General features: G+C 41.4%; 1 protein-coding gene and 1 long non-coding RNA gene across 2 annotated transcripts in view; one reads left to right on the top strand and one right to left on the bottom strand.

The window, feature by feature from the left end:
• clic4 (CLIC family member 4) overlaps positions 1 to 9,336 on the top strand; it is a 139,948-nt gene extending 130,612 nt beyond the window's left edge. Inside the window, exons 5-6 of the mRNA XM_043717655.2 lie at positions 4,432 to 4,613; positions 8,199 to 9,336. Of these exons, the coding sequence (XP_043573590.1) occupies positions 4,432 to 4,613; positions 8,199 to 8,363 (347 nt within the window). The 3' untranslated portion in view covers positions 8,364 to 9,336. The remainder of the gene's footprint in view (positions 1 to 4,431; positions 4,614 to 8,198) is intronic.
• The window catches only part of LOC148142170 (uncharacterized), a 29,056-nt gene continuing 14,166 nt past the window's right edge, over positions 6,286 to 21,175 (bottom strand). The window contains exon 3 of the long non-coding RNA XR_015752155.1: positions 6,286 to 6,873. This is a non-coding gene — a long non-coding RNA (uncharacterized LOC148142170). The remainder of the gene's footprint in view (positions 6,874 to 21,175) is intronic.

The following is a 21,175-nucleotide window of genomic DNA, read 5'->3' as shown; positions in this document are numbered from 1 at the left end:
AAAGCAAATTATAATAGTATTAGGCAGATACTCGAGAAAGTAGTTTGGGGTGGCTGTTTGAGGGTAAATTCACATATAACATGTGGGAATCCTTTGAAAGCCAGTTGATCAGAATTCAAGTACAGCATGTTCCTGTGAGGATGAACGATAAGGATGGCAACATTTGGAAACCCTGGATGACAAGAGTCAAAATCTAAAAGGAAGCATATGTAAGGTTTAGGAAACTGAAATCGGACAAGGCTCTTAAGGAACATAAAAGAAGAAAGGAAGACCTTAAACAAGGAATTAGGAGAGCTAAAATGTGCCATTAAATGTTCTTGGCAAGTAGAATTAAAAAGAATACCAAGTCATTTTACATATTAGAGTATAGGTAGGGAAAGAGTAGTTGGTGAGAGTGTGTTGCTGGAAAAGCACAGCAGGTCAGGCAGCATCCAAGGAGCAGGAGAATCGACATTTTGGGCCGGAGCCCTTCATCAGGTTTTCTGGCCCAAAACATCGATTTTCCTACTCCTTGGATGCTGCCTGACCTGCTGAGCTTTTCCAGCAACATACTCTCAACGCTAATCTCCAGCAGCTGCAGATCTCACTATCTCTAAAGGGAAAGGGTAGGACCACTCAAGGACATAGGCTCCATGCATAAATTCAATCCTGAAAATATGGGTGAAGTCCTAAGTGAGTACTTTGCATCCGTGTTCACCAAGGAGAAGGACATGGATGATGCTAAGATTAAGGATGGGTATGATGATACTCTAGGGGATGTTGATATTAAGAAAGAGGAGGTGTTGGGCGACTTGGTAAACATTAAAGTAGATAAGTCTTCAGGGCTTGATGGGATCCATCCTAGGATACTAAAAGAAGAGATTGCTGGGGCCTTGACAGAAACTTTCTTTAGTCACAGTGGGATCCCAGAAGACCAACGAATGTTGTTCCTAAGGCAACAGAGATAATTCAAGAAATTATAGTCCACTGAGCCTTACATCAGTGGTGGAAAATTATTGGAGAAGATTCTTAGGGGCAGGATTAACTTGCATTTGGAAAAGAATGGACTTATTAGGGATAATCAGAATGGCTTTGTGTGGGGGACGTCCTGTCTCACAAATATGATTGAGCTTTTTGAAGAAGTGTCAAAGATGATTGATGAAGGTAGAGCAGTGGATGTTGTCTACATGGACTTTACCAAAGCATTTGACAAGATCCCACATGCAGGCTGGTCAAGAATATTAAGTTATATGGAATCCATGGTGAGTTGGTAATTTTGATACAAAATTGATTTGGTCATAGAAGACAAAGGATAGTTGTGGATGGGTGCTTTTCAGACTGGTGTTCTGTGACCGGTGGTATTCTGCAAGGATCAGTGTTGGGACCCCTAGGTGAAACTTTAGGTTGTCTGATTAGTCCAAGAACTCCCCACCTACGTTCGGGACACCACCCATGCCCTCCACCTGCTCCATGATTTTCGCTTCCCCGGTCCCCAACGCCTTATTTTCACCATGGACATCCAGTCCCTGTACAACTCCATCCCCCATCACGAAGGACTCAAAGCCCTCCGCTTCTTTCTTTCCCGCCGTACCGACCAGTACCCTTCCACTGACACCCTCCTTCGACTGACTGAACTGGTCCTCACCCTGAACAACTTCTCTTTCCAATCCTCCCACTTCCTCCAAACGAAAGGAGTAGCCATGGGCACCCGCATGGGCCCCAGCTATGCCTGCCTCTTCGTAGGATATGTGGAACAATCCATCTTCCGCAACTACACTGGCCCCACCCCCCACCTTTTCCTCCGCTACATCGATGACTGTATCGGCGCCGCCTCGTGCTCCCACGAGGAAGTTGAACAGTTCATCCACTTCACCAACACCTTCCACCCCGACCTCAAATTCACCTGGACAGTCTCAGATTCCTCCCTCCCCTTCCTTGACCTCTCTATTTCTATCTCAGGCGACCGAATCAACACGGACATCTACTACAAACCGACCGACTCCCACAGCTACCTGGACTACACCTCCTCCCATCCTGCCCCCTGTAAAAACGCCATCCCATTCTCCCAATTCCTTCGACTCCGCCGCATCTGCTCCCAGGAGGACCAGTTCCAAAAACGCACAACCCAGATGGCCTCCTTCTTCAGGGACCGCAATTTCCCCCCCGACGTGGTCGACGATGCCCTCCATCGCATCTCTTCCACTTCCCGCTCCTCCGCCCTTGAACCCCGCCCCTCCAACCGCCACCAGGACAGAACCCCACTGGTCCTCACCTACCACCCCACCAATCTCCATGTACAGTGCATCATCCGCCGTAATTTCCGCTACCTCCAAACGGACCCCACCACCAAGGATATATTTCCCTCCCTTCCCCTATCAGCATTCCGTAAAGACCACTCCCTCCGTGACTCCCTCATCAGATCCACACCCCCCACCAACCCAACCTCCACTCTCGGCACCTTCCCCTGCAACCGCAGGAGGTGCAAGACTTGCGCCCACACCTCCCCCCTCACCTCCCTCCAAGGCCCCAAAGGAAACTTCCATATCCGCCACAGATTCACCTGCACCTCAAACATATCATCTATTGCATCCTCTGCACCTGATGTGGCCTCCTCTATATTGGGGAGACAGGCCGACTACTTGCGGAACGTTTCAGAGAACACCTCTGGGACACCTGGACCAACCAACCCAACCACCCTGTAGCTCAATATTTCAATTCCCCCTCCCACTCCACCAAGGATATGCAGGTCTTTGGACTCCTCCATCGTCAGACCATAACAAAACGACGGTTGGAGGAAGAACGCCTCATCTTCCGGCTAGGAACCCTCCAACCACAAGGGATGAACTCGGATTTCACCAGTTTCCTCATTTCCCCTCCCCCCACCCCGTCTCAGTCAAATCCATCAAATTCAGCACCGCCTTCCTAACCTGAGATCTTCTTCCCGACCTCTCCGCCCCCACCCCAGTCTGACCTATCACCCTCACCTTGACCTCTTCCCACCTATCACATTTCCGAAGCCCCTCCCCCCAAGTCCCTCCTCCCTACCTTTTATCTTAGCCTGCTGGACAAACTTTCTTCATTCCTGAAGAAGGGCTTATGCCCGAAACGTCGATTTTCCTGTTCCCTGGATGCTGCCTGACCTGCTGCGCTTTTCCAGCAACACATTTCCAGCTCTGATCTCCAGCATCTGCAGACCTCACTTTCTCCTCCTTCGTAAATTATCAGACAACATGAAAATTGGTGGAGTTGTGGATGATGAGAAAGGTTGGCAAAGGATACTGCAGGTAATAGATCTGTTGGAAAATTGGGCAGAGAAATGGCAGATGTAGTTTAATCTGGAAAAGTGTGAAGTGGTGCATTTTGGAGGGGTCAAATGCAAGAGGATGGTATACAATAAATGGCAGGACCCTCGAGAGCATTGATGTGATAGAGAGATCATGAGGTGCAAGACCATAGCCCCTTGACAGTGGCAACTCAAATGGATAAGGTAGTAAAGAAGGCATACGGCATGCTTGCTTTCATCTGTCAAGGCATTGAGTGTAAAAATCGATAAGCTGTTTAAATCTTTAATTAGGCCACATTTGAAATATTGTGTGCAGTTCTGGTTGCCACACTATAGGAAAAGATGTGGAGGTTTTGGGAAGGGTACAACAATGATTTACCAGGACGTTGCTGACATTAGAGTGTATTACTTATAAGGAGAGGGTGGACAAATTTTTATTGTTACTACTAGAAGGTCAGATGTGTGAAGCAAGTGCTTTTTACATAGAGTGTAGTAAGTGTATGGAATACACTGCCAGGGAAGGTGGTGGAAACAAATACAATAGCAATATTTATGAGACATTTAGACAGATGCATCAAAGGGCAGGCAATCGAGGGATATGAACATGTGCGGGCAGATGGGATTAGTTTAGAATGGCATCATGCTCAGCATAGACATGATGGGCCGAAGAGCTGGTTCCTGTGCGATATTGTTCTATGTAAGGCAGGTGTGATTAGCTGGCAATAGGGATTATAGTACAAGTTAAAACAGCGTGGCATTGGCACAATAAATGAAACCAAAGGTGGGTTTAGAGGGGGTATTAATGATGAAAGTGGAATCATTACAAGTGGCATTTCCTAGAAGCTGATCTGGTTATTTGATAAAAACTCACATTCATAAAGCTGCTTTGAAGAATTAAAACACCTGAAAGCAGTTCGCAGGAGTATTATCAAGTAAAATTTGACATAAGACACATAAGGGGATATTATGACAGCTGGCTAAAAACGTGGGCAGGAGCTAGGGTTACAGGGCCATCTGTTATAGGAGAGAGGCAATGAGGTTTAGGGAGAAAATTTCAGATCCTGTAGCCAAATATTTTAAATGTATACTTCTCTGGAACATTTTAATGGATCAGTTACAAATGCTGAACTGAAGTTTACTGTATCGTGTTTTCATTCCCATTTCGACAGCTCTGGAGAAAGGCCTGCTGAAAACACTGCAGAAGCTGGATGAGTATTTGAACACACCCCTCCCTGAAGAGATTGACGCTGACAGCATGGATGATGTCAAGGCTTCCAGCCGCAAGTTTCTGGATGGAAATGAGATGACGCTAGCAGACTGCAATCTGCTGCCGAAGCTTCACATTGTCAAGGTAATGAGTTATTTCACACTGCGTTTTGAACCAGTCAACTGTGCAGATGTGTACCAGGGAGGAAAGCATTTGGTGCAGGACCTGGTGATCCAGAACAACTTGGCACCTTGTTTCTCTTTAGGTGTGTTTGCACTCAGACTTAGCAGTGCAGTGAAATGGTTTCTAGCACTTAGCCCTTCAATTCCTTCTGGCCAATAAGGAAAGATGAATCTAGTATTTTTTTCAATAAATCTCACCAGCCTGCACTTTTCCTGGTCCATGCTTCAATTCCTGGCAGTTTTGATCAAACTAGGAAATTGTCATTGCTTCCAAGTTCAGGCCACCCACTAGAACAACAGATTGGGTGTCAGTGGTGCAACTGGAGTCCAATCCGCATATTTAAAGAGGAACTTGCTGGCTTGGTGTGGCTATCCTTACCATGGTCCCTTACGCTATTGTAACTGTCCCTCATCTTGTTCCCACTAGGCAGAGGGAGCTAAAATCAGGACTTAAATAATTGCCAATCAGTAAGTACCAAGTCAGGGGACTTTTTTCACTCTGGGCCATCCTGCTTATCAAAATAAAGTAAAGAAGTAGAGAAAATATAAAAACAGATTAGTGATCCAGACTGCAAAATAATTTGATGGTAAGCCAGCAACTTTAACATTGTTGCTATCTTTGTGAAGCATCCTTCTTTGCCCTATAGAGAGCCAGCAATAAAGCAACAAACATTTTGTGCATTTAGTTTCAGGAAATATTTCTTTATGTTTACCATTAGATCCTATCTGTGTGGGTTGGATACCATAGTTGTTTCATTTTTTGTAGAATGAGAACATGGACCGATGAGAGCATGAAGGACATAAGACATAAAGGCAGGAGTACATCACTTGGCACCATGAGTTTTGATTTGCTGTTTAGTGGGATCATGGCTGATCTTCTGAATATAGTCTTAGAGAGTAACAGCATTTTTACAGCACAGCAATAGGCCCTTTGGCCCATATTAACACCACTTTCCCACTCTACCTTTATATCTTTTCATTTCCTTCGTTCCCAAAACACCCATCAAATGAAGCTTTGGACATTCTCAACAACTGTACATCTGCAGGCCTCTAGCAGAGAGAAGTTCAATGAGTCACAATCCTCTGAGTGAAGAAATTTCTCTATTATTACAGTTCTAAATGTCCTCGAAGAGTTGTATACATTTTAGTTAGATTACTTCTCACTCTCTTAAATATCAGAAACTATATATATCTTGTCTCACCACATAGGACGACCATCTCACCCAGGGGTTAAACTCATGAACCTTTGTTGCACTCCCACCAAGACAAATATATGCTTCCTCAGATAAGAAAAGCAATATTATACCTGGTGATCTAGGAACCCAAACATAAATATAATTGCAGAAAAAACACCCTTAGTTTATACAGCAATCCCTGTGCACGATAAAAACAAACACTCATTTGCCTTTCTAACTGCTTGCTCTACTTGTGTGCCGCAGTTCAATGTTTCTTGCATGAGAACACCTAAATCACTCTGATTTGGAGATGCCGGTTTTGGACTGATGTTTAGATTGATTCTAATCTAAAAAGTGAGATGACGGAGTTTTACATGAATTCATGCAGTTTTTGAGCTCAGAGTTCTACATGAATGCATGCAGTTTTTGAGCAAAGTACAATGTAACCCTGAAAGTATAAATTCACCCCACAAAATATATGCGTGCATGTGGGTCTTTGTCTGTCTGTCTGTGTGTGTGTTTGTCTGGGTTGGGGATTGTGAGTATGAGAAAGTGTATGTGTGTGTGTGTGTAGTGAGTGCAGAGTGTCTTAAGTCTGTGAGAGGGTGCATGTGAGAGTGTGGGAGTGTGTGTGTCTGTAAGGGTGTGTGTGGGTGTCTGTGTGCGTGTCTGTGTATATGTGTGTCCGTGTGTATGTGTGTATAGGAATGCCTGTGTGTGTGTGTGTAGGAGTACCTGTGTGTGTGTATAGTGCAATGGTGGTCACCTGTAATGTGACATGAACCGAAGGTCCTGGTTGAGGCCCTCCCTATGGGTACCGAACATAGCTATCAGCCTCTGCTAGGCCACTTTTCGCTGCTGCCTGTCCTGAAGTCCGCCTTGGAGGATGGTCACCCGAAGGTCTGAGGCCGAATGTCCTGGACCTCTGAAATGTTCCCAACTGGGAGGGAACCCTCCTGTCTGTTGATTGTTGTGCCGTGCCCATTCATCCGTTGTTGTAGCCTTTGCTCAGTTTCCCCAATGTACCATGCCTCCGGGCATCCTTGCCTGCAACGTATAAGACAGACAACGTTGGGTGAGTCACATGAGTACCTCCATGTACAAGGTGGGAGGTGTGCCCACGCATAATGGTGGTATCTATGTCCACACTCTGACACGTCTTGCAGCGCCTACAGTGACAGGGTTGTATGGAGTACAAGAGAACACAGGGGGCTAACACCTTCAACATATTGTCTAGCTATCACCATTGTTAACAGCTAACCCGAGAATGCAACGTTTTAAAAAAAAGGTTTTGTGATTTACACATGAAAGAAGTGAAACTATCACTGTATTCTAACAGATGAAAGGCTTAACAGACAATCAATTCTTCAATGTATAATTTCAGTTACATCACACTGTAAATTTTTGCTATAAATTCTGTGTTACAATCGAGCCCTCCACAATCACCTGATGAAGGAGCGTCGCTCCGAAAGCTAGTGTGCTTCCAATTAAACCTGTTGGACTATAACCTGGTGTTGTGAGATTTTAAACTTAAATCACTCTGAGCAGCCAATATTTGAACCTCTCTCACAATTTGACATATTCTGCTTTTCCATTCTTTATACCAAAGTGAATAACCTAAAGTTTCTCAATATTGTGCTTTGTCTCAATTGTTTGTCCAATCATTTAACTTGCCTTTTATCCCTTTTGCAGCCACTTTGTGTCCTCCCAACAATTTATGCCCCTAACTAACATTGTTTAATCAGTGATTAACACTCTGTCCTGCTTTCTTAGTCATTTATAGAGCTTGTAAATAGTTCTGTAGTAGGCATAAAACACTGGTCCTTAACCAGACACCTGGTGTCTAACTGTTAGCCAATCCTCAATCCAGGTTAATGTTAATACATTATTCTCAATCCTTGTGGACCCCACTGTGTGCAAATGTTCTAATCATTTCTGAGCGAAGTAAAGAATGGACAATTGCAAATGATAACAAGGCTACAATCTCATCAAATAGCCCATATGCTTCCACTCCATAACCTGGAAATAAAATGAAAGTCTTGTAATCATTTTCTTGTACCTGTTATTTTCTTTCATTTTCTGTGGAGCTTATGGAACAACTTCATCATTGTGACTTCTACATCTTTGCTAGTAGTTAGAATTGTGTAACTTAAGTAGGAAATATATATTGACAGATGATGACATTAAAACTGAAATCGATGGTACATTCAATAATATTTCACAGTGCTCATCACAAATCAATGAACTGATGAGAAATGCACATTAGATTGAAACATGAAAAATGTTGTTTTGCAGGACTTTTTTTAAAAGTGCTCAGGGCTTTCCTGATATGAAAAGATAATATATAAATACAAGTTCCTTTTTTCTGGTAGGTTGTAGCAAAGAAATACCGGAACTTCGATATTCCCAAATCCATGACGGGAATCTGGCGATACCTGCAGAATGCTTACACCAGGGATGAGTTCACAAATACTTGTCCTGGAGACAAAGAAATTGAAATTGCTTATGCAGATGTAGCAAAACGCCTCACCAAGTGATGATGGACAAGGCCAGCACCAAGCATTCACTAACAGAAAAGCTTTTGTTAACAGACTACGCTTTACTTTTATTGCATGGTTTTGCAAGTTGTCAGATATTTTATATTTTCCATTGGATTATAACTTCAGGTATCTCAGTTCTTACTTTTTTATATATATATATAAAATATATTTTAGGAAGGGTTTTCAAGGTTCAGTAAAACTAAGCAAGCAGTTGTCCAAGTGAGCAGAAGCACTTGGCAATTGATATCCATCAGATGTTGACGACTTGATATTGAAAGAAAAGATGTTATAGAGACCTGTGCCTTTAAGATCTTATGCTGTGAAAGGTCATTCTATAAATATATGAAACGTAGCAAAAGAAAATTGCTCAGTTTTAATCATATTTACACACAGGTATCACAAATGTATTTTAGCTTCAAATAATAACAGACTAAAGTTGCCTTCTTGGTTAGTATCACGTTGATTAACAGGACCTAAATGTAAGTGTGACCATATAGTCAGCAAGTAACCTTGAAAGCCCTAGTTTTAGGTATTATGAAACAAATACACATACAAACACTGAACATAATAAGTTACAGTATTCCGCTGAACAGTTTTATCATTGTATTTATAATGCTGCAATAATCCTCAAATCCTTGACTGCTTAATCATAAGTAAAATTTTCCCATTTTCCGTATTGTTAAACTTCATTCCAAACTATTGATACATTTTTATCATTTCCTTTTGTTTTATAGACATCTTGATAAGTTAACAAAAGAATCACTTTGCCCTGTATTCATATTATTGAGAGAAGAGTGGCTGAGCAAGAGATTAAACAAAATCAACACTGAAGTAAAAATTGTGATTAGTGGCTGTAGCGGACAATGCAATAGCCAGTTTTATAGAATTTTTTTATAAGTTTTTGTTAAGTGGACATTCTTGTTCTTACACAGATACGCAAGCTCAAGACAATAAATCTGGATTAATAGCTCTCCCTATGGTTTTGTGTAATTTAAAAAGACATTGAGTGGTTCATTTGAATACTTAAGGAAAAGGCAAGACTAGTTTTACTGAGTGAATAGCTTCATGTGCAACATGTCAATATACAGAAAGAGATGATGCCACTTGTATCCTGGATTTTCTCAAGGGAAAGAAGCAATCTTTTATAAATAGTGCAGTTGTGCACAGTTGCTCCACAGAACACTTAGAATCAGAAAATTCTGACACATGAATTTTCAAACTTGTCTTGCAATTCTTTGCCAATTCCTCCTCCTACAATTTATCAGTAACAGAATGCTAAATCCAGGAGTCAGTGGCAGTCTATGTCTGAGTTATGCTCAATTCATGACTGATATTCAGTTTACAATGAAGAAGAACACTTCCACTGATGATTGAGCAACAAGACAATTACATCGTTGCTGTAGAATGCAATATACCTGACAATCTATAGGGTACTCATTTATTAGTCACTTGGTAATGCTGTTGTGATTTATGAAAGATATATGTACAACCTGAAGTTATCCCTTGATTTAAGGCCATTCATCAGTGGCATTTGAAGGATTTTGTATGAAGATAAAGCTGCCATTTTTCATAACTAGTAATTAAGATGCATTTTCAACCACATTATTCATCTCCTAATGGTGGCAGAATTACAAGTGATTAAAAAAGAACAAAATTACTTCAGTTCAGATATTACAGGTAAAAGCGATTGTTGCATCATTATAAAAAAAAACACTTTTTTGAAATACAGGGACAGTGAAGTTACACCACATTGGTTTTAATATACAAGTTTTCACATTTCTGACTGAAGAAATGAAATCACTTTTAAAAGCCAGCAGAATTGTTGCCCATTTATGTGCACAACCAAAGTGTAGAACTGCAAAAACTTTGTGGGTTTCATTGACCTGTGGTCAACTCATTCACTTTAGCTCACACACTTCTCCAGCCAATTAAGTAGAATAGTATTTGAGGGCTGTGTTAGAGAGTCTGCAGTGCAGATAATCACTTCTGCAGGTACCGATTGCATGGGGAGACAAAATGGCACATCAAAGAATATTGAAGAAAGTACATCCTTTCCATAAAAGGAAGCAGTTTACATCGAGTCCAAGTCCTTTTGAAACTAACATAGCAAGCATACAGAAATTTCTGCCAAATTGTAAAGAAACCCAATTTGTAAAATTTTTTCCTTCCCTTCAAAGGTGGTCATATTTTGTGTTCTGCTTTCATCTGATACCGAGCTGTCTTCATTGTAAACATATTTCCCAAGGAGAGAGAAGCAATGGGATACGTCACCCAGAATACTGAGTTCCAAAACATCATTAGATAATTTAAATAATTTGTCTAACATGACACAGTTTACACATGTTAGGCAAGTAAGCATGCCTCTAATTCAAATTTAGTTACCTCACGATGTAACAATAGTACCATAGTTCAAATTGAATTCACGTTGTATTTCTTTGGTTTTAAGCAGAGTAAAATTTCATAAAAATACAAAATGGCTGAATTAATCCATTTTGCAGAGTAGATTAGATTCCCTGCAGTGTGGAAACAGACCATTTGGCCCAATAAGTTCACATCAACCCTCTAAAGAGTAACCCACCCAGACCCATTCCCCACATTTATCCTTGACTGATGCACCTAACAGTATGGTACAATGTAGCATGGTCAATTCACTTAACCTGTACATCTTTGGATTGTGGGAGGAAACCGGAGCACCTGGAGGAAGCCCATGCACAAAATGTGCAAACGCCACACATATAGTTACCCGAGGTGGGAATCTAACCCAGTTTCATGGTGCTATGAGGCAGCAGTGCTAACCACTGAGCAACCATGCCGCCCAGTGGTTAATTTTCAACGTGTTATGACTAAAATGTCCTTAAGAATGTCATGTCTTTCTAAGAAATGGTACGCAATGCAAATGTTGCCAAAAATTCTCCAGCTGTGCATCATTTGAGCTGCTTAATCTCCTCTAATAAATGCTAACGTTTCTTCATTCTTTTATTAACACCATATTGCAAAAAGCAAATAAAAGTCATGTTCAACAGGTAATGTTTTATACCTATTGTACTTGTCAGGAAGACCTAGAAAATCCGTCCTGAACTAGATCCAAGAATTAATACATTTTCATCTGAATTAAACTGAAACATTATAAAGTGAATTGTTAGTATCAAATTGGATAACAAATGCATAGTTTCAGCAATATCTGCGATGATTTAAGAAAATCAATATTTAATATATTAAGTACCCAATTGATAGCACAGAACCTGAGTACTGCTTAAAAAATTCAATTTTGTCAAAGCTTTTCATCTTTCATTTATCAAGACAGTTCTCAAGATTATCAATTTAAGGGAAAACCAACATTTATCCTATACAAGAGGAGAATTAATCAATAATCCCAGGAGGGGCTCCTGTGAAATATATTTGAAGTGATTGTGCTTTCATTTCCTACAATGTTTGGAAACTGGACAATGTAAATCTTCCATAAGTGTTGTTTTGTAATTTGATTCAGCCCAGTTCAACTTTCTCATGTTCCAATAAATATCCCGTAAACTATTTGTTTTTCCCCTTTTGTAAATACCAATAATTCGGTTCCATATAGCTACAGGATTGCTAATCCTGTGACAAGCCTAGTTTATTCCACATGTTCCAAGTTGAATTTGTGTTGCATTTGATTTGAGCATATAAAGCTTTGTGCAAATGCTGATCCTGGACTCATAACAAACTAAACACTTTTCCTGGGTGGTAGTGATATCAATTCCATATTGCAAGCATTAATTCTTTCAGATTACGTGTAAAGAAAAATCTGTTCAAAAATTTGATCCACATTGATAACATGGTAATCAAAAACCTTATTTGCAAATCAAAGAAAAAAGGCTCCTTTTTATCTGACTATCAAGAATGACATTTTTGTGAATTGATGAATCATGACTTCCATTTCAACATGAGCTGTCTCAATTTTGTCAGATTTACTGTATGCTCAGTACTGCTCATTTGTATCTTTTACTGGATAGTGACCTGTCAATATTTATTGAATAAGGTTCTCCTGAAGCTATAAACAATATTTTCAATATCAACATCCCAGTGAACATTGCTTTCAATAAATTTGCTTACAGACTTGAGTATAAAGGATATTTACACTCAGTATTTCCCACACAACAGTCAAGAAAAAAATTTATTAACACTGGAACAATTACAAAAATAATGCTTAGCACAAGGGAAAATCTAATCTTTAAGCATATCAGAAGACAGGGTCTGAGACCGACCAATATTGAAAGGAAGTAAACTCAAGATTCTCTAAAGATTGGAATGGTGGGCATGTCAACTTAGTCCAGGCTTTCCAATTCCCATCTAATGCATCACCAGCTATACATTCGTGATTGTGGGTGAGATAGTAGAATCAATCCAAAGATCACGGGGTCTAATTTTCACTTAATCTCTAGACTGATGTGACTAGAAATCAGGCTCATCACAAGGGATATGAGTGCCTTCTATACTTCCAAACTGAGATGCTTGGTGAAATATCACTTTGCCAATTAAAAATCCACAATTATACCTATGTGCAAATTTTTAATTCGAAACTAAGGTTTTTAGATTTGCAAATGAAAATAAAAATGTTTCCATTTGTCCAAAGTTCACATGACCTTAAATTCCTAACTCAGATCTGTGATAGTGTTCTTTGATTAGTTTCCAATAGTGTTGATAACCCAATGGGGAGTTTTATAGCACACAGTATTTTTATATAAGGAGAAGGGCTCTGAACCACAGTACACTGTGTTTTCTTGGTATTTCACTGATCAATTGTGCCAGTTCCTGAAAGTTTACTGTTTCATGTGAAAGGGCTATAAATTAAAGTGCTATTACTTGGGTCAAAGTTAATTGCCTATTCTCTTAAGATGTTAAAAATTTGAAGTGGAACATCAGCAAATTTCTGAGCACATCAAACAGTTCAAATTGACATTTGGCAAGATGTTGTGGTTGCTTTCAATAATAGGACCACCAGCAGAATAACAATTGTGTTAGGAGAGAACCCAGGCAGAATTTTCTGATCCCATATAACAACAAGAGGTATTGTATCTAGCTCCAGCTATTAAAGAGTTAATGTCAGTTGGTAAAACTAAGACATTGGACCAGATTCATCCCTCCTGACGTCTTTGAAAATACAATTTTAAATATGTTTTCAAATAAAAAGCATGTTGAAATAATGGAGATAATGCTTAGAATTCCTTGTTACATTGTTAACTGAGTATGTAGTATAATGACATTTCAGAGTAAGCTATGACAACCTGTTCAGACCATACTGTTCTAATACCAGGGGATATTGTCCACTAGATACTGTCCTTTAGAACTAAATAATCAAGTAGAAAACTTTTTTTGTTAATGAACCAATCAAAATGTAGCTCATGGTTGCAATCCTGTAACAAAAAGATGAAATATTGCAATTAATTCTAGGCTGCATCATGAGAAAGTAATACATGATACTGTTGTCAAAGATGATCCTTTAAAATTAGAAATGAATTGAATCATCTGAAACTGTTTTTAATACTATTATAAAGTCTTGAGTACTGATTGACAAATCCATGCACGTATGTAAATGTTAGTACAGGACCATCTACTGTAGCTCTGTGAAAAATTTAATTCATGTATCATTTCTGAAGTAGCTACCTCAATAGAAAGCCTCAGTCATAATAAATAATATCTAAATGCAATCTATGCTCTCCTGAAACCTACACATTGGTACAAGTAATATGAAAATAATAATGTTTCCATATTCATTTTCTTTGCAGTTTATAAAATATATTATTATACTCAAAGTGAGTGATTGCCTACAGTGATAGGGTGATGCTTTATCACCAAAAGTTGTGAAACTATCTGCAAAGTCATTAAAATAACACTGATTAAACTGAAACCAAGCCTGAGCAGTGTTAAACTAGAATTGGTGTGTCTGTAGATAGTTCACATTCTGGTAACCACAAGGTACACTTTTTAAACGCATTCATGGGATCATGGGATCACCAACGAGCCCAGTATTTATTGCTCGCCCTTGTAGCTCAGAGGGCAATTAAGAGTCAACCATATTTCTGTGGGTCTGGAGTCACGTATCAGCTAGACAAAGTAAGATTAGCAGTTTTCTTCCCTGAAGGACACTTGTGAGCCAGATGGATTTTCCCTGACAATGGATTCATGGTCATCATCAGACTCTTGTTTCCAGATATTTAGAGCTCAAATTCCACATTCCACCGTGGCGGCATTTGAACCTGGGTGCCCGGGACATTACTGGATAATACCATGAGATCATCTCCTCCCATTTAATGCATTTTAGTAGCTACAAGCATGATAGACATCTTGAAATTGTACTTGAAATTTTCAAAATAAACCTTCTATTTGAAGTTTTTAATTTTCTTTTCAAATGCGCTGATTCTGAAAGGATCACTGAACAATCCCAAACCACCAGAGAAAATGGGTAGTTTTTGGCACATTTTGTTGATGATGGCACTTGCTGTAGACCATCTTCATTTAATCAAACTCCTGGATCTGCTCAATAGAACCAATAGAGTCAACAGCTTTGGTTTGGCTAATGAGATTTGATAGGAATTGATGCCTGAAAATGAACCCAAATTGATAAACATGGTTCTGTAGTTTGCAATGACCTTGGGATTGACAGACCAATCATTCATCAAGAACAATGCCAGGGTCAATGAAGAACCTGGACATCCTGTGAAAGTAGCATCCTTTTCTAAGCTTTCTTAGTTTGGTTTACAATGAATAACCTTTGTTATATTTACAAAGCTTGACTGGTAGAAGTTTCTAACCACTGTGTTAGAAACATAAACTAACTAACTACTTAAAATGAAGAGGGAACATGAGCCATAATCCATTAACAATGTCGACTTGTCCTTTATCATTTAGGACACATAGCCTGCCAGTACTGAAAATTACGGGTTGGCAGATTAGTGTAACGTTCGTTTTAGTTAAAAACAAAGCCTTGTATACAGTTTGGAGCCCATTGCCCCCTCAGGATTATTATTAGTTTCAGTCCCTGTTGAACAGTATGCTTACACTCACTGTATATTGAAAATATTTTAAGAAACACAAGTATACTGCTGGCAGCTGTTAATAAAATAAAATGTATATTTTCACATCCAAAATGTGTTTCCTGTAGCATTTGTATATGTTCATACATTATTATAGAAATTAGTATTGGAAATTAATGGAGCACAAATTTGTTCTCATTTCAATTACTTTCAGAAAAAAGGTTGACCCATTTTACCAATCTATAATAAAGCACCTGAAATCCAGTTCAATGTTCTGCTGTTAATAGGAACATCAAAGAACTATGAGTATGTCATTTTGAATCTTGTGGGTTTCATGGGTGTGACTCCATAATTATACAGTGTAATACAACTATCCCCCAATTCTGAATTCACAAAAAATTGACATTTTCCACAACCATACCTGCATCCCCTGCGATAGGGAATATGTAATCTATTGACTGACTTATATGAGGCTCCTTAGAGGGCAGTAACATTACGCTTTACCAACTCATACAGTGCACAGGACTTAGACCTGCAGTGTTACTAGCCCCTGGCAGTCCTAATGCACTGCCTGTATGTTTGCTGTACATCTCTCTGCCCCAGACATTGCTAGCTACTTCATTCAACACTAACAATTTTGAACACAGAGGCCAAGAAAAGGATAGGGATGCTTGACCAAATTGTGTCAGCAGAAACCATTGCCCTGTATACGCCTTGTTTAACTTGCTACGATATGCAGCAGCAGGTTCTCAACAGATGTTGATCTATGGTACATGGCTTGTATTGCCATGATGTCAGGCATCACGCTGACACAGTTACATCTATGGCCAGACAGAGACTCAAACAATGCTTTGCAAGCCATTGACATTTATACACATGAGATTTTATAGAGAGTGCAATGTTACTGGTTGCCACCAAAGTACCCTTAAAGTGATCTTCTGTCCCTCCCCTGCAACTATGTCTCTGTGTTGTCCCAGGTACTGCAGCTGGGGAGGAGGGGACCTGGCTCAGCATAGGAGTCCTTTGCTCGTTGGCAGTTTGTTCAGGGTGGGGAGTTTGTGACTACTCAGGCCAGATATCCTGAAGGTGTTGTTGCTAGGTACAAATTGAGTTGGGGTGGGGGGGTGGGGTGTGAGGAGGGGGGGGGAGGGGTGGCAGGCATGATAAAGGTGGAGAGTTTGGCCACCTGGAGCTTCTGAGGGAACTGTGTGGTACTGGCCTGGTACAGGCCTGTTGCCTTGTAAGGAAAGGGCACCTGGAGAGGTCAAGGTTCCTGGATCCCCTGTTGCTCTACCGTTGGTCTTGAGGACCAAAAGTGGGGGTAGTGAGGGGAGGTAGGTGTGCATATGCAGCAGACCCTGAGAGTGCTAGACCTGGCTCTTCACAGCAGCTACCAGACTCTCTATGGATCACATGCTTGAGATAGCTGGCTCGCCATACCATGTCCTGCTGCCTCTGGGCACTGAGGGACATGGTGCGCCATATAGAGCCATAGAGATATGCAGCACAGAAACAGACCCCTTGGTCCAACTCATCCATGCTGACCAGATATTGCAACCTAATCTAGTCCCATTTGCCACCACTTGGCCCATACCTGTCTGAACCTTTTCTATTCATTGTAATTGTACTAGCCTCCACCACTTCCTCTGGCAGCACATTCCATACACACACCACCCTTTGCGTGAAAAGTTGCCCCTTAGGTCCCTTTTATATCTTTCCCCTCTCTCCCTAAACCTATGCCCTCTAGTTCTGGACTCCCCCACCCAGGAAAAAGACCTTGTCTATCCAAATCCCTCATGATTTTATAAAGCTCCATAAGGTCACTCCTCAGCCTCCGACACTCCAGGGAAAACAGCCCCAGCCTATTCAGCCCCTTCCTATAGCTCAAATCCTCCAACCCTGGCAACAATCTTGTAAATATATTTGTTGCTGCTCCTGTTCCTCCCTGTGCAGCTGTTGAAATTCGTGATTTCCCACACGACAGGATGCTGTCCTTGCTGAGGCTGAGCAGATGCCTGGTCTCGAGCAGTCTACCGACTGCCAATGGACAGGGCAGGTCTTTCTTGGTCGACTGCAAAGCTGTCACAGTGAGGTGCTCACCAGCTTGTGCTCCCACACTTTCTAAGCCTGATGTTTGCACCGAGGTGTCAGTATCTGAGCTGGTGGGAGTTCCAGGAGGCAGCCTTGCCAACACTTCCTCTGAGACTTATGAACTTCTGTTCCTCCGGACTTGAACATTGTTTTAGAGGCCATGGCAATCCTGCTGGGACCTACAAGAGGCAAGACAGCGAAGGCATCACGGCCAACGGTTAAAAGTAGAGTGTAGTGAATGACACTCACAGAGGGGTTACTGTAAGAGCTACACAGAACAGAAGGTGGTACCTACTTAGTTGGTGAGATGTGGATATCTTAGCATCCCCCAGGAGTGGTCTTGGTCTTCTCCTAAGAGACATAGGACTTTCCTTTGCAGGGTCTGAAGATGTGGTAATCGGGTACCCATCCAACCACCTTCTCTCTTTCCACCCTGTTATGGGCTGTCTTTTCTTGGAATGAGAGAAAGGAATGGATGGAGTAAGATGAAAGTGGCTGTCACAGTTGTTAGACCTGGTGCAGGTGGTTGAAAGATGGCATCCCAGGTAAGTGAGTAGGCAAAGCAGAGGCCATGCCAGGTTCGTGGGCATGGGGATGTTGGAGGCTGAAGAGCTAATGAGGAAAGATGTTGCAAGCAACAGGGAAAATGACAGAGCAAGAGTCTTGGAGGGAGCTGGGTGCAAAAGCGGGGATAGACTGAGTCTGAGGTAGCAGAAAAGAGAGTATGACACTTACCCTGGCAAAGCAGAGAAGTTAATTTATCTTCTTGAGGCATTGTTGGCCATTGCTCCACACCATAGATAGGGCACTGCCTTGGCTTATGCTGCCAGGGTCTGGTGGCATGGCTTCCTCTGCCTGTCATCTGGGAAGAGGACAGCCCTTCTCTCACCCACTGCATCCGGCAGGACCTCCATTGTGCCATTTTCTCCTTCTTAGGCATCGTTGAAGAGAATCATTTGACAATCAGGGCAGCCTTAGAATACCAGTGCTCATCTGGGTGCACAACAGTCTTTTAGAGGTGGCAACTATGCCAGCGATATCAACCACTCAGCAGACAGCTGGTGACTGGTTCCAGGAGTGGTAGAATGGGGCTAGAATTGGGTGAGAGGGGCACTTAAGGGATGGCTAGGTAGTTCATGAGGCAAGTCTAATAAGATGCAGAGAGAAACATTCTATAAAACTGATCAAAACTGACTCTTAGCCAAAACAACAAAAGATAGACTCCAAGGCAAGAGTGTAAATGATATGTGGAGCTTGTTCAAGGAGCAACTATTGAGTGTCCTTGATAATTATGTACCTGTCAGGCAGGGAGGAAAGGGTCGTGCGAGGGAGCCGTGGTTTAATAAGGAATTGGAATCCCTTGTTAAATGGAAGAGGGCGGCCTATCTCAAGATGAGACGTGAAGGTTCAATTGGGGCGATTGAGAGTTATAGGGTAGCCAGGAAGGACCTGAAGAGAGAGATAAGAGCAGCAAGGAGGGGACATGAAAGGTCCTTAGTCGGTAGGATTAGGGAAAACCCTAAGGCTTTCTATAGGTATGTTAGGAATAAAAGAATGACTAGGGTAGGAATAGGTCCAGTCAAGGATAGTAGTGGGAAGTTGCGTGTGGAGGCGGAAGAGATTGGGGAGACACTGAATGAATACTTTTCTTCAGTATTTACTCAGGAACAGGGCATTGTCGTCGATGTGAATACTGAGTCACAAATAAGTAGAATGGATGGCTTTGAGGTATGTAGAGAAGAGGTGTTGGAAATCCTGGAAAAGGTGAAAATAGATAAGTACCCTGGGCCTGATGGCATTTATCCTAGGATTCTCTGGGAAGCAAGGGAGGAGATTGCAGAGCCATTGGCCTTGATTTTTATGTCCTCTTTGTCTACAGGAGTAGTGCCAGAAGACTGGAGGATAGCAAATGTGGTTCCCTTGTTCAAAAAGGGGAGTAGGGATAACCCTAGTAACTATAGGCCAGTGAGTCTCACTTCTGTTGTGGGCAAAGTCTTAGAGAGAATTGTAAGGGATAGGATTTATGCACATCTGGATAGGAATAATGTGATCAAGGATAGTCAGCATGGTTTTGTGAAGGGCAGGTCGTGCCTCACAAACCTTATTGAATTCTTTGAAAAGGTGACGAAGGAGGTTGATGAGGGGAAAGCGGTAGATGTGGTATATATGGATTTTAGTAAGGCGTTTGATAAGGTTCCCCATGGTAGGCTACTGCAGAAAATACGGAGATATGGCATTGAGGGTGAGTTGGAGGTTTGGATTAGGAATTGGCTGGATGGAAGAAGACAGAGGGTAGTAGTTGATGGCAAAGTTTCTTCATGGAGTGCCGTCACTAGCGGTGTTCCGCAAGGATCTGTTTTGGGACCATTGCTGTTTGTCATTTTTATAAATGACCTGGAAGAGGGGTTAGAAGGTTGGGTGAGCAAGTTTGCAGATGATACGAAAGTCGGAGGAGTTGTTGACAGTGAGGAAGGATGTGGCAGGTTACAGCAGGATATAGAGAAGCTGCAGAGCTGGGCAGAAAGGTGGCAAATGGAATTCAATGTAGCTAAGTGTGAGGTGATTCACTTTGGTAAGAGTAACAAAAAGATGGGGTACTGGGCTAATGGTCGGATACTTGGTAGTGTGGATGAGCAGAGGGATCTTGGTGTCCATGTACACAGATCTCTGAAAGTTGCCACCCAGGTAAATAGTGCGGTGAGGAAGGCATATGGCGTACTGGCTTTTATTGGTAGAGGAATTGAGTTCCGGAGTCCTGAGGTCATGATGCAGTTGTATAAGACTCTGGTGCGGCCGCATCTGGAATATTGTGTGCAGTTTTGGTCGCCATACTATAGGAAGGATGTGGAGGCACTGGAACGGGTGCAGAGGAGGTTTACCAGGATGTTGCCTGGTATGGAAGGAAGATCGTATGAGGAAAGACCGAGACACTTGGGGCTGTTTTCATTAGAGAAAAGAAGGTTTAGGGGTGACTTGATTGAGGTGTACAAGATGATTAGGGGGTTAGATAGGGTTGACAGTGTGAACCTTTTCCCGCGTATGGAGTCGGGTATTACAAGGGGGCATAGCTTTAAATTAAGGGGGGGGTAGATATAGGACTGAAGTTAGGGGTAGGTTCTTCACTCAGCGAGTCGTAAGTTCATGGAATGCCCTGCCAGTAGCAGTGGTGGACTCTCCCTCTTTATGGGCATTTAAGCGGGCATTGGATAGGCATATGGAGGATAGTGGGTTAGTATAGGTTAGGTGGGCTTGGATCGGCGCAACATCGAGGGCCAAAGGGCCTGTACTGTGCTGTATTCTTCTATGTTCTATGTTCTATGTTCTATATAGTCCCTTTTTCCATGTTCAATCAGTTGAAAGCTTATGTTTGAGATTCTCTGCACAGAACATGCCTTCAAACATAAGTTCTGATAGCATTGTTTCCAAATTTCAACAAAAGAGTTGAGAAGCATTAAAGATACAAACAAACTCAAGCAGAGAATGAGACCAAACAATAAATAATCTAAAGGATTAATATTTCCAAATATTCACAACAGAAGATATGAGCAACATACCTTGTCCAAAGGGAAATAGCCTAAGTAAAATGCTTTTGACACAAGAAAGATGAAAATGATAAGGTTAAAAAAGGTTTCTAAACAAGTTAAAGTTCCAGAGATAAATAGTGTTTATACTACCTCGAATGCTGAGTAAGCATAAACATGAAATCTG

This window comes from Chiloscyllium plagiosum, unplaced genomic scaffold (assembly GCF_037043375.1).
Source record: "Chiloscyllium plagiosum isolate Xiang-an unplaced genomic scaffold, Cpla_swu_hap1 HiC_scaffold_30, whole genome shotgun sequence".
Classification (NCBI taxonomy): Eukaryota; Metazoa; Chordata; class Chondrichthyes; order Orectolobiformes; family Hemiscylliidae; genus Chiloscyllium; species Chiloscyllium plagiosum.
Note: the sequence above shows the minus strand (reverse complement) of the source record. Positions and strands in the feature narration are given on the sequence as shown.